General features: G+C 37.9%; 1 protein-coding gene across 1 annotated transcript in view; it reads right to left on the bottom strand.

Annotated features, from left to right (window-relative positions):
- LOC309624075 (uncharacterized protein) overlaps nucleotides 1-14,605 on the bottom strand; it is a 33,435-nt gene that overhangs the window by 8,563 nt on the left and 10,267 nt on the right. The window contains exons 2-3 of the mRNA XM_082381683.1: nucleotides 1,436-1,562; nucleotides 209-413 (exon numbers count right to left, since the gene is read on the bottom strand). Of these exons, the coding sequence (XP_082237809.1) occupies nucleotides 209-413; nucleotides 1,436-1,562 (332 nt within the window). The remainder of the gene's footprint in view (nucleotides 1-208; nucleotides 414-1,435; nucleotides 1,563-14,605) is intronic.

The following is a 14,605-nucleotide window of genomic DNA, read 5'->3' as shown; positions in this document are numbered from 1 at the left end:
ATAACGTTCTGTGTTTCTTACATACAGGGTTTCCTGGTCGTTGTTTCCAACTGAATTATGTTTCAGATACCTCACATTTATGAAAGTATTCTCTTGTGAAAATTTTCTAAGTACAAAATTGTTTAGCTAGGTTTATACCTTTTCTTTAGTTTCAAGTTAGTCTAACAGTCTGCAGAAATCCGTCTTCCCCTGTAGCTGTGCCACTCACCTGAAATCCCTCTCCTGGGTTTGGTGACCTCGGATGTTATGAAATATCCAGTTTTCTCCAAAAACAGAACAGGAATCATTTCTTGTGCATCTTACTATTTTCTTTTCACTGCATAGTTCATTCTCCAAAATATCCCATTGAGGACTTGATCCACTGGTTTTAACTTGAGGGCAAGAACCTGCAACAGTTGGTAGCATAACTAAATCTTCAGGAACGAAATGGTGGAATAAAGGAAAGAAAAGAGACCATATGCAGATTTCTTTCCATATACTGACCCAAAAATGTAAACAAATTTTATAAGGAAAAATGGACATGGGAACAAAGAAAAACTCTGAGGACCCTGGCTATCTGGAACTTTGGCCATCATACGAAAAATGAGTCAAAGTGGCAGCTTGTTCACTAAGAGATACTTCAAAAAGAATGGAGACTGATGTCGAGATCAATATTTTCAGAGAAGTAAAGTAGGACGGAACTGGGTAAAATGCACATTCCCAAATGCTCCCTTTGTAAGAGGAGCTACAGAAAGACTTCCCAAGTGGGCAAAGATGGATGAAAAGTCCAACAGGGAAGCCAGGTTAATGACAAAAGTCACCTTCTCAAAGACAGAGTCATGTTTCTAACAGGTATGTCCAAATATCACTCCCTTATCCAGAACCTGCTCCTCCTGAGAGGTGTGCCCTCCTGCTGATCACAGGCACAGAGGCCCTAGACGAAGCCTATCTCCACTGATCCAGCTGCCACTGGGAGATCGGATGGTGTGTGGCTGCTTTCCTGCTTGTGGAGAAAAGCTCCTCATGGGGAGGATGGAGGACAACAAACCATCCATGAGATGGGCCAATTCTCTGGTCCTCAAGTCACTGACAATGGGTAAGTGTGGGTTTAATTGCAGCAAAATTATCACGTCAAATGTATACTGATCACAGTGTAACTTTCACAGGGTGAAAACCATAATGCTGCTCCCACTGCCCTAGGTGACACTGCAGACTACACTCACATTTATAAAATTCGGGACCCTCAGGATTCTGATCAAGAGTAACAAAAAGTCAATCAATACAGTAAACTTTGTTTTCATGGAAAAGCTACCTGACCCTAGGTAGGTTTCATGAAAGGTTGGACTGTGTCTGTCTTTTTTCCAACATGTTCCCATCCTTGTCCCTAATAGGAAAGGACAATTGTAAGAAATATTTGTTCCCTAAAGACTAAGTGCAAGGAGGAAGCCATCCTCACCCACGGAGGCCAGGTTCCTGAAGGTTTCCAGCATCACGTCTCTGTAGAGCTTCCTCTGAGCCGAGTCCAACAAAGCCCACTCCTCCATGGTGAAGTTCACAGCCACGTCCTCAAAGACCACTGAGTCCTGAAACAGCCACAGGTTCTATGTCAGCAAGGCTCCCTCTTCACCTCCGTGTGTGGAAGGATGGGGAGGCTGACAGTCGGGAACTGGACTCAATTCCTAGGACTCCTGAGCTTACACTCTTGTGGGAAATGAATACACACAAGCCAATCAAATGCATTTTACTCAGTGATGGTAAGTGCTGGAAACTGAAGCAAAGTGTAACAGCAATACTTGATAAATACACACACATAATTAGAAAGAATTGTTTTTACTGAAAAAGTATATCCTAAGATATGGTAAAGACTGAAAAATGAAATCATCATTCAGATAACATGGAAATGGATACCTGGCTTGGTCAAAAGTTATTACTACCTTGTCACCTCCAAGAACCAGAAACAGAACGTCAGTGCTGCTGGATCTGAATAACGCTTAACTTGAAGGCAACAGCAGCAGGGAGTCTGGTATAGCCCCCTCATATTCGACAGAGGCAGAGATACAACCCCCTGCCAGGATAAGATGGACACTAGGGGTATACAGGCAGTCCAGGGCCCAGGGCCTGGCACATCCACTCGGTAAGAAAAGGCCTGGTTCCTCAGGAATCTGTCAAGCCAGCAAGGCCTCTCAAATAAATAACAGAGTGCTCAGAATTCAAGGAAGAGGCCCCCAAAACAAGAGCTGTTGAAGGATCTGATGGTAATGGAGTCAAGTTGACTTTAACAGGGAGAAAAAAGAACCTAATTATTATTTTTGGAGAAATACTGGGGACTTCCCAGGTGGCGCAGTGGTTAAGAATCTAAGTGTCAATGCAGGGCACACGGGTTTGAGCCCTGGTCCTGGAAGATCCCACATGCTGTGGAGCAACTAAGCCCATGCATCACAACTACTGCGCCACAACTACTGAGCCCACATGCCTCAGCTACTGAAGCCTGAGTGCTCCAGGGCCCATGTGCCGCAACTAACCCTAACCTTATTTATGAGCCTACATGCTACAACCACTGAAGCCCGTGCACCTAGAGCCCATGCTCTGCAATGAGAAGCCACTGCAATAAGAAGTCCACACACCTCAAAAAAGAGTAGCCCCTGCTCACCACAACTAGAGAAAGCCCGCCTGCAGCAACAAAGACCCAACACAGCCAAAAATAAATAAAATTAAAAAAAAAAAAGAAATATGGGACCACACTGTGCTGATGATATAAAGAGACAATTACAAAATTAAAAATGAGAGATTTTTTAAAACAAAAAATATTGTCTCAAAATCTGAAGGAAAAAAAAATCCCCACAACATCAGCTACAGAGAAAGCAAGGTTACTTCAACTAGGGTTGCAACTGGGTTTGCTAATCACACACCTGATGAGAGGCTTGTATCAGAAATATATTTTAAGAACTCATATGACAACAATAAAAAAAAGATAAGAATATAAAAGACAAATAATACAGTTAAATAATGGGGCAATAAATGTGAATAGACAATTCTCCAAAGAAGATATACAAATGGCCAGTAACCATATGAAAAGATGCTCAATAGCATGAGTAATTGGTGATCCATATACAAAATTGAATTGTGGAGAGACATTTCCCAACCCCTTCTATGAGGCTTGTATTATCCTGATACCAAAACAAGAAAAAGACATCACATGTAAAGAAATCTACAGAGCAGTATTCCATGTAAATATAGACAAAAACATTCCTCAACAAAATATCCACAATCCAAATCTAGAGGAATATAAAAAGTATTCAACACCATCACCAAGAGGGATTTATCACAGGAATAAAAAGTTTGGTTCAAAGAAACAAAGCATTGGTATCATATACCTTATTAATAAAGAACAAAAACCATATGATCACCTCAATAGACTCAGGAAAAGTATCTGTCAGAACATCACCTTTTCGTGATGTTCTCCCCTAAGTGGAAAAGACCACAACTAGAAATATAAAAACCAGAAAGGAAAAGTTTCACTGGTAAAGTCAAAGATAAAGTAAAGGTAGTAGATCAACCACTTACAAACCTAGTAGGAAAGTTAAAAGACAAAAGTAGTAAACTTATCTATATCCACAATAAGTAGTTAAGGGAAACAGAAAACAACATATGTAAAATATGATACAAAAAATATTAAAGGACTTCCATGGGGGCGCAGTGGTTAAGAATCCGCCTGCCAATGCAGGGGACGCGGGTTCGTGCCCTGGTACCGGAAGATCCCACATGCTACGGAGCAACTAAGCCCGTGCACCACAACTATTGAGCCTGTGCTCTAGAGCCTGCGAGTGACAACTACTGAAGCCTGCGCACCTAGAGCCTATGCTCTGAAACAAGAGAAACCATCTCAGTGAGAAGCCTGTGCACCGCAACAAAGACCCAACGCAGCCAAAAATAAATAAATAATTAATTAATTTTAAAAAATTAAACACAAGGGGGAAGACTAAAAACGCAGGGCTGTTAGAACTTAAGGTAATCATGTATATAGAGAGGTTGCTATGTATAAACCTCATGGTAACCACAAACTAAAAATCTATAATAGATACACACAAAAGAGAAAGTAATCCAGACATAACAGTAAAGATAGTCATAAAATCACAAGAGAGCAAAAGAAGAATAAAGGACAAAAATAAAAGCTATAAAACAACCAGAAAGCAATTAACAAAATGGCAATAAGTACATACCTATCCATAATCACTTTAAAGTAAATGGACTAAATGCTCCAATCAAAACACATAGAGTGGATCCACCACAGGGCAGACAGCAGAAGCAAGAAGAACTATAATCCTACAGTCTTTGGAGTGAAAACCACATTCACAGAAAGAATGGCAAAATTAAAAGGCTCAGGACTATGTACCAGATGAAGGAACAAGATAAAAGCCCAGGAAAACAACTAAATGAAGTGGAAATAGGCAACCTTCCAGAAAAAGAATTCAGAATGATAGTGAAGATGATCCAGGACCTCGGAAAAAGAATGGAGGCAAAGATCAAGAAGATGCAAGAAATGGTTTAACAAAGACCTAGAAGAATTAAAGAACAAACAGAGGTGAACAATACAATAACTGAAATGAAAAATACACTAGAATGAATCAATAGCAGAATAACCAAGGCAGAAGAATGGATAAGTGACCTGGAAGACAGAATGGTGGAATCATTACTGAGGAACAAATTAAAGAAAAGAGAAATGAAGCCAGAGACCTCTAGGACAACATTAAATGCACCAACATTTGCATTAAAGGGGTCCCAGGAGGAAAGAGAGAGAGAAAGGACCCAAGAAAATATCTGAAGAGATTATAGTCAAGAACTTCCCTAACATGGGAAAGGAAATAGCCACCCACATCCAGGAAGCACAGAGAGTCCCAGGCAGGATAAACCCAAGGAGAAACACGATGAGACACATAGTAATCAAACTGACAAAAATTAAGGACAAAGAAAATTATTAAAAGCAACAAGGGAAAAAGGACAAACAGCATACAAGGGAACTCCTGTAAGGTTAACAGCTGATTTCTCAGCAGAAACTCTACAAGCCAGAAGGGAGTGGCATGACATATTTAAAGTGATGAAAGGGAATAACCTACAACCAAGATTACTCTACCCGGCAAGGATCTCATTCAGATTTGACAGAGAAATCAAAAGCTTTACAGACAAGCAAAAGCTAATAGAATTCAGCACCACCAAACCAGCTCTACAACAAATGCTAAAGGAACTTCTCTAAGTGGGAAACACAAGAGAAGAAAAGGACCTACAAAACAAACCCAAAATAATTAAGAAAATGGTAATAGGAACATACATATCGATAAGTACCTTAAATGTGAATAGATTAAATGCTCCAACCAAAAGACACAGACTAGCTGAACAGATACAAAAACAACACCCATATATATGCTGCCTATAAGAGACACACTTCAGACCTAGGGACACATACAGACTGAAAGTGAGGGGATGGAAAAAGATATTCCATGTAAATGGAAATCAAAAGAAAGCTGGAGTAGCAATACTCATAGCAGATAATATAGACTTTAAAATAAACACTGTTACAAGAGACAAGGAAGGACACTACATAATGATCAAGGGATCAATCCAAGAAGATATAACAATTATAAACATATATGCACCCAACATAGGAGCACCTCAGTACATAAGGCAAATGCTAACGGCTATAAAAGAGGAAATCGACAGTAACATAAAAATAGTGGGGGACGTTAACACCTCACTTACACCAATGGACAAATCATGCAGACAGAAAATTAATAAGGAAACACAAGCTTTAAATGACAAATGACACAACAGACCAGATAGATTTCATTGATATTATAGGACATTCCATCTGAAAACAGCAGATTACACTTTCTTCTCAAGTGCACACGGAATATTCTCCAGGATAGATCACATCTTGGGCCACAAATCACGCCTTGGTAAATTTAAGAAAACTGAAGTCGTTATCAAGCATCATTTCCGACGACGATGCTATGAGATTAGAAATAAATTACAGGGAAAAAAACGTAGAAAAACACAAACACATGGAAGCTAAACAATACACTACTAAATAACCAAGAGATCACTGAAGAAATCAAAGAGGAAGTCAAAAAATAGGTAGAGTCAAATGACAATGAAAAAACGATAATCCAAAACCTATGGGATGCAGCAAAAGCAATTCTAAGAAGGAAGTTTACAGCAATACAATCCTACCTCAAGAAACAAGAAAAATCTCAAATAAACAATCTAACCTTACACCTAAAGGAACTAGAGAAAGAAGAACAAACAAAACACAAAGTGAATACAAGGAAAGAAATCATAAAGATCAGAGCAGAAATAAATGAAGTAGAAACAAAGAAAACAATAGCAAAGATCAACAGAACTAAAAGCTGGTTCTTTGAGAAGATAAACAAAATTGATAAACCTTTAGCCAGACTCATGAAGAAAAAGAGGGAGAGGACTCATATCAATAAAATTAGAAATGAAAAACAAGTTACAACAGACACTGCAGAAACACAAAGCATCAAAATAGACTACTACAAGCAATTCTATGCCAATAAAATGGACAACCTGGAAGAAATGGACAAATTCTTAGAAAGAGGGGCTTCCTTAGTGGTGCAGTGGTTGAGAATCCACCTGCCAATGCACGGGACACGGGTTTGAGCCCTGGTCCAGGAAGATCCCACATGCCACAGAGCAACTAAGCCCATGCACCACAACTACTGAGCCTGTGCTCTAGAGCCCGTGAGCCACAACTACTGAGCCCGCATGCCACAACTACTGAAGCCCGCGGGCCTAGAGCCTGTGCTCCACGAGAGAAGCCACTGCAATGACAAGTCCGCGCACCACAACGAAGAGTAGTCCCTGCTCGCTCCAACTAGAGAAAGGCCACGCACAGCAACGAAGCCCCAACACAGCCAAAAAAAAAGAAAAGAATTCTTAGAAAGATATAACCTTCCAAGACTGAACCAGGAAGAAGTAGAAAATATAAACAGACCAATCAGAAGTAATGAAATTGAAACTGTGATTAAATATCTTCCAACAAACAAAAGTCCAGGACCATCGTTCTCAAAATCTTCCAAAAAACTGCAGAGGAAGGAACACTCCCAAATTCATTCTACAAGGCCACCATCACCCTGATACCAAAATCAGGCAGAGATACTACAAAAAAAGAAAATTACAGACCAACATCACTGATGAATACAGATGCAAAAATCCTCAACAAAATACTAGCAAACAGAGTCCAACAACACATTAAAAGAATCACACACCATGATCAAGTGGGATTTATCCCAGGGATGCAAGGATTCTTCAATATATGCAAATCAATCAATGTGATACACTATATTAACAAATTGAAGAAGAAAAACCATATGATCATCTCAATAAATGCAGAAAAAGCTTCTGACAAAATTCAACACCCATTTATGATAAGAACTCTCCAGAAAATGGGCATAGAGGGAACCTACCTCAACAAAATAAAGCCCATATATGACAAACCCACAGCAAACATCATCCTCAATGGTGAAAAACTGAAAGCATTTCCTCTAAGATCAGGAACAAGACAAGTTTGCCCACTCTCACCACTATTATTCAACATAGCTTTGGAAGTCCTAGCCATGGCAATGAGAGAAGAAAAAGGAATAAAAGGAATACAAATTGGAAAAGAAGAAGTACAAGTGTCACGGTTCACAGATCACATGATACTATACATAGAAAATCCTAAAGATGCCTCCAGCAAACTACCAGAGCTAATCAGTGAATTTGGTAAAGTTGCAGGAAAATTAATGCACAGAAATCTTTTGCTTTTCTATATGCTAACAATGAAAGATCAGAAAGGGAAGTTAAGGAAACAATCCCATTCACCACTGCAACAAAAAGAAAAAATAACTAGAAATAAACCTACCTAAGAAGGTAAAAGACCTGTACTCAGAAAACTATAAAACACTGATGAAAGAAATCAAAGATGACACAAACAGATGGAGAGATATACCATGTTCTTGGATTGGGAGAATCAATATTGTGAAAATGACTATACGACTCAAAGCAATCTACAGATTCAATGTAATCCCTATCAAATTACCAATGGCATATTTTACAGAACCAGAACAAAAAATCTTAAGATTTGTATGGAGACACAAAAGACCCCGAATAGCCAAAGCAAACTTGAAGGGAAAAAACGGAGCTGGAGGAATCAGACTCCCTGACTTCAGACTATACTACAAAGCTACAGTAATCAAGACAATATGGTATTGGCACAAAAACAGAAATACAAATCAATGGAACAGGATAGAAAGCCCAGAGATAAACCCATGCACATATGGTAACCTTATCTTTGATAAAGAAGGCACGAATATACAATGGAAAAAAGACAGCCTCTTCAATAAGTGGTGCTGGCAAAACTGAACAGCTACACGTAAAAGAATGAAATTAGAACACTCCCTAACTCCAAACACAAAAATAAACTCAAAATGGGATTAGAGACCTAAATGTAAGGCCAGACACCGTAAAACTCTTAGAGGAAAACATAGGAAGAACACTCTATGACATAAATCACAGCAAGATCCTTTTTGACCCACCTCCTAGAGAAATGGAAATAAAAACAAAAATAAACAAATGGGACCTAATGAAACTTAAAAGCTTTTGCACAGCAAAGGAAACCATAAACAAGACGAAAAGACAACCCTCAGAATGGGAGAAAATATTTGTAAATGAAGCAACTGACAAAGGATTAATCTCCAAAATATACAAGCAGATCATGCAGCTCAATATCAAAAGAACAAACAACCCAATCTAAAAATGGGTAGAAGACCTAAATAGACATTTCTCCAAAGAAGATATACAGATTGCCAACAAACACATGAAAGGATGCTCAACATCACTAATCATTAGAGAAATGCAAATCAAAACTACCATGAGGTATCACCTCACACCGGTTAGTATGGACATCATCAGAAAATCTACAAACAACAAATGCTGGAGAGAGTGTGGAGAAAAGGGAACCTTCTTGCACTGTTGGTGGGATACAGCCACTATGGAGAACAGTATGGAGGTTCCTTAAAAAACTGAAAAAAACTGAAAAAAGAATTACCATATGACCCAGCAATCCCACTACTGGGCATATACATGCACCACAATGTCCATTGCAGCACTATTTACAATAGCCAGGTCATGGAAGCACCTTAAATGCCCACTGACAGACGAATGAATAAAGAAGATATGGTACATATATACAGTGGAATATTATTCAGCCATAAAAAGGAAGGAAATTGAGTCATCTGTGGAGACGTGGATGGACCTAGAGACTGTCATACAGAGTGAAGTAAGTCAGAAAGAGAAAAACAAATAGTGTATATTAACACATATATGTCGAATCTAGAAAAATGGTACAGATGAACCCGTTTGCAAGGCAGAAATAGAGACACAGATGTAGGGAACAAATGTATGGACACCAAGGGGGGAAAGTGGTGGGGGGGGGGATGGTGGGATGAACTGGGAGATTGGGATTGACATATATACACTGATTTGTATAAAATAGATAACTAATAAGAACCTGCTGTATAAAAAATAAAATTTAAAAAAATTAACAAAATGAACAAAAAAGAATGACTCACATTCTGGTGAGATTTTAAAAAATTTTTTTAAATGAAGAAATATCAGTTAGAGAGAAAAAAATCATTAAAAAAGAAAAGACATAGAGTGGCTGAATGGATACAAAACCAAGACCCATATATATGCTGCCCATAGGGACTCACTTCAGATCTAAAGATACACAGATTAAAAGTGAGGAGATGGAAAAAGGGATTCCACACAAATGGAAACAAAAAGAAAGCTGGAATAGCAATAATTAGACAAAACAAACTTTAAAACAAAGATTGTAACAAGAGACAAAGAAGGACATTATTTAATGATAAAAGTATTCATCCAACAAGAAGATATAACATTTGTAAATATATATGCACCCAACATAGGACCACCTAAATATATGATGCAAATATTAACAAACATAAAGAATGAAATTGACAGTAACACAATAGCAGGGGACTTCAACACCCCACATACATCAATGGACAGATCATCCAGACAGAAAATCAGTACTGAAACACCGGCTTTAAACAACACATTAGGTCAGATGGACTTTAAATTATACACACACACACACACACATACTATAGTTTTTATATATAAAACATTCCATCCAAGAGCAGCAGAATACTCATTCTTTTCAAGTATACATGGTACATTCTCCAGGATGCATCACATGCTAGACCACAAGTCTCAATACATTTAAGAAGAATGAAATCATATCAAGCATCTTTCTCAACCACAACAGTATGAGAAATATATTCTTATATATATACATATAAGAAAAGAACAGCAAAACCCCCACAAAAACGTGGAGGCTAAACAACATGCTATTAAACAACTAATGGTTTATTGAAAAAATCAAAGAGGAAGTAAAAAGATACCTGGAGATAAGTGAAAATAGAAACACAATGTTCCAAAAATCTATGGGATGCAGCAAAAGCAGTTCTAAGAGAGAAGTTCATGGTGATACATTCTATCTCAGGAAACAAGAAAAACCTCAAATAAACAATCTAACCTTACACCTAAAGAAACTAGAAAAAGAATAACAAGCAAAACCCAAAGTTAGTAAAAGGAAAGATGTAATAAAGATCAGGGCAGAAATAAATGAAATAGAAACTAAAAAAAACAATGAAAAAGATCAATGAAATGAAGAGCTGCTTCTTTTAAAAGATAAACAAAATTGATGAACCTTTGGCCCACTCATTAAGAAAAAAAAAAGAGAGCCCAAATAAATAAAATCGAAAAAGAAAGAGAAAAAGTTATAACCAAAACTACAGAAATACTAAGGATCATAAGAGATTATGACAAACAATTACACACTAATAAAAAAAAATGGATAAATTCCTAGATGTGCAATCTCTCAAGACTGAATCAGAAAGAAATATAAGAGGGACTTCCCTGGTGGTCCAGTGGCTAAGACTCCGTGCTCCCAATGCAGGGGGCCTGGATTTGATCCCTGGTCAGGGAAATAGATCCCACGTGTTGCAACTAGAGACCCTGCATGCCGCAACTAAAGATCCCACATGCCACAACAAAGATCCTGCATTCTGCAACTAAGACCCAGCACAGCCAAATAAATAAATAAATATTTTTTTAAAAAAAAGAAAAAAATATCAGACATGAGTGGACCAGTTACTAGTAATGAAATTGAATCAGTAATTTAAAAACAAAAACCAACAAAAAAAACCCTCCTGACAAACAGAAGTCCAGGACCAGATACCTTCACAGATGAATTCTACCAAACATTTAAAGAAGAGTTAATCCCTATCTTTTTCAAACTATACCAACAAATTGAAGAGGAAGGAATGCTTCCCAGATCGTTTTATGAGGCCAGCATCACCCTAATACCAAAATCAGACAGACACTAAACACAAAAAGAAAACTACATGCCAATATCACTAATAACATAGACACAAAAATCCTCAACAAAACACTAGCAAACCAAAATCAACAATACGTTAAAAGGATCATTCAGGGCTTCCCTGGTGGCGCAGTGGTTGAGAATCTGCCTGCTAATGCAGGGGACACGGGTTCGAGCCCTAGTCTGGGAAGATCCCACATGCCGTGGAGCAACTAGGCCCGTGAGCCACAACTACTGAGCCTGCGCGTCTGGAGCCTGTGCTCTGCAACGAGAGGTCACGATAGTGAGAGGCCCGCGCACCACGACAAAGAGTGGCCCCTGCTTGCCACAACTAGAGAAAGCCCTCACAGAAACGAAGACCCAACACAGCCAAAAATAAATAAATAAATTTAAAAATATGGAACTCACCATCTTAAAAAAAAAAAAAAAAAAAGGGATCATTCACCATGATCAAGTGGGGTTTATCCCAAAGATGCTAGGATAGTTCCATATCTGCAAATCAGTCAATGTGATAGAACTCATTAACAAATTGAAGATAAAAATCATATGATCACCTCAGTAGATTCAGAAAAAGCTTTTGACAAAATTCAACATGTGTGTATGATAAAAACTCTCAACAAAGTGGGTATAGAGGGAACATACCTCAACATAATAAAGGTATATATGACAAACCTAGAGCCAATATCATATTCAATGGTGAAAAGCTGAAAACATTTCCTCTAAGATCAGGAACAAGACAAGGATGCCCATTCTCACCACTTTTAATCGACATAGTATTGGAAGTCATAGCCCCAGCGATCAGACAATAAAAAGAAATAAACAGAATCCAAATTGGAAAGAAAGAAGTAAAACTGTCACTGTTTGCAGGTGACCTGATACTATACGAAGAAAATCCTAAAGATGCCACACACACAAAAAAACTATTAGATTAAATGAATTCAGTAAAGTTGCAGGATATAAAATGAGTATACAGAAATCTGTTCAGTATCTAAACACTAACAACAAACTATCAGAAAGAGAAATTAAGAATAATTCCACTTACAATTGCAACAAAAAATAAAATACCTGGGAATAAATCTGAGGAGGTAAAAGATCAGTACATAGAAAACTATAAGACACTGATGAAACGGAAGATGACACAAACAAATGGAAAGATTTATTGTTCTCTTTGATTAGAAGAATAAATATTGTTAAAATGACCATACTACTGAAAGCAATCTACAGAGTCAAGGCAATCCCTACTAAAATACAAATGGCATTTTCCACAGAACTAGAACAAACACTTCCAAAATTTGTATGGGGACACAAAAAACCTCAAATAGCCAAAACAATTTTCAGAATGAAGCTGGAGGTATCATATTCTGATTTCAAACTATACAACAAAGCTACAGGAATCAAAACAGTATGGCAGTGGCACAAAAACAGACACATACATCAAAGGAACAGAATAGAAAGCCCAGAAAGTAACACACATTTATTTGGTCAATTAATATATGACAAAGGAGGCAAGAATATACAACGGGGTGGTGGGGGGGAAGATAGCTTCTTTAATAAGTAGAAAACTGGACAGCTACATGCAAAAAAAAAACAAAAAATAAAACCAGACTACTTTCTCACACCATACACAAAAGCAAACTCAAAATGGACTAAAGTCTTAAATATAAGACCTGAAGTCATAAAACTTCTAGAAGAAAACATAGGCTGGATGCTCTTGGACATGTCTTAGCAATATTTTTTGGATATGTCTCCTCAGGCAAGGGAAACAAAAGCAAAAATAAACAAATGGGACTACATCAAGCTAAAAAGCTTTTGCACAGTGAAGGAAACCACCAATAAAATGAAAAGGCAACCTACTGACTGGAAAAATGACATATCATTTGTAAATGATATGTCTAGTAAGGGGTTGATATCTAAAACATATAAAGAACTCATACAACAACAAACAACTCAATTGAAAAATAAGCAGAGGACCTTAACAGCCATTTTTCCAAAGAAGACACACAGAAGGCCCAAAGCCACATGAAAAGGTGCTCAACATCACTAATCATCAGAGAAATGCTCAACAAAACCACAATGAGATATCACCTCACATCTGTCAGAATGGCTATTATCAAAAAGAAAACAAGTAACAAGTGTTGGTGAAGATGTGGAGAAAAGGGAACCCTTGTGCACTATTGGTGGGAATGTAAATTCATGTAGCTGCTATGGAAAACAGTATGGAGTTTCCTCAAAAAATTAAAAATATACTCTATAGCACAGGGAACTCTACTCAATACTCTGTAATGGCCTATATGGGAAAAGAACTTTTTTAAAAAGTGGACATATGTATATGTATAACTGATTCACTTTGCTGTACACCTGAAACTAACAGAATATTGCAAATCAACTATACTCCAATAAAAAAAATGTTTTTTAATTAAAAATAGAACTACCTCACAATCCAGCAATTCCACTTCTGGGTATTTTTCCAAAGAAAACAAAAAACACTAATTGGAAAAGATACAGGTACCTCTATGTTCATTGAAGCATTATTTAGAATAGCCAAGATATGGAAGCCACCTAAGTGTCCACCGATAGATGAATGGATATGGAGATATATATATATATATATATATAATGGAATATTACTCAGCCATAAAAAATAATGAAATCTTGCCATTTGTGACATAAACCATATGATTTCACTTATATGTGGAATCTAAAAAACAAAACAAATGCACAAAGATAACAAAACAGAGTCATAGATGCACAGACAAATAGCAGTTGCCAGAGGGGAAGGGGTTGAGAGGATGACTGAAATAGTTGAGGGAGATTAAGAAGTAACAGCTTCCAGGCTTCCCTGGTGGCACAGTGGTTAAGAATCTGCCCCAATGCAAGGGACACGGGTTTGAGCCCTGGTCCGGGAAGATCCCACATGCCGCGGAGCAACTAAGCCCATGCGCCACAACTACTGAGCCTGCACTCTAGAGCCCGCAAGCCACAACTACTGAAGCCCATGAGCCTAGAGTTCGTGCTCCGCAACAAGAGAAGCCACTGCAGTGAGAAGCCTGCGCACCGCAACGAAGAGTAGCCCCTGCTCACCACAACTAGAGAAAGCCCGTGCACAGCAACGAAGACACAACGCAGCCAAAAATAAATAAATAAATAAATATAATTTTAAAAAGG

This window comes from Balaenoptera borealis, assembly GCF_965194805.1.
Source record: "Balaenoptera borealis genome assembly, chromosome: 2".
NCBI lineage: Eukaryota > Metazoa > Chordata > Mammalia > Artiodactyla > Balaenopteridae > Balaenoptera > Balaenoptera borealis.
The sequence above is the reverse complement of the archived record's forward strand: the minus strand, read 5'-3'. Positions and strand labels throughout refer to the sequence as shown.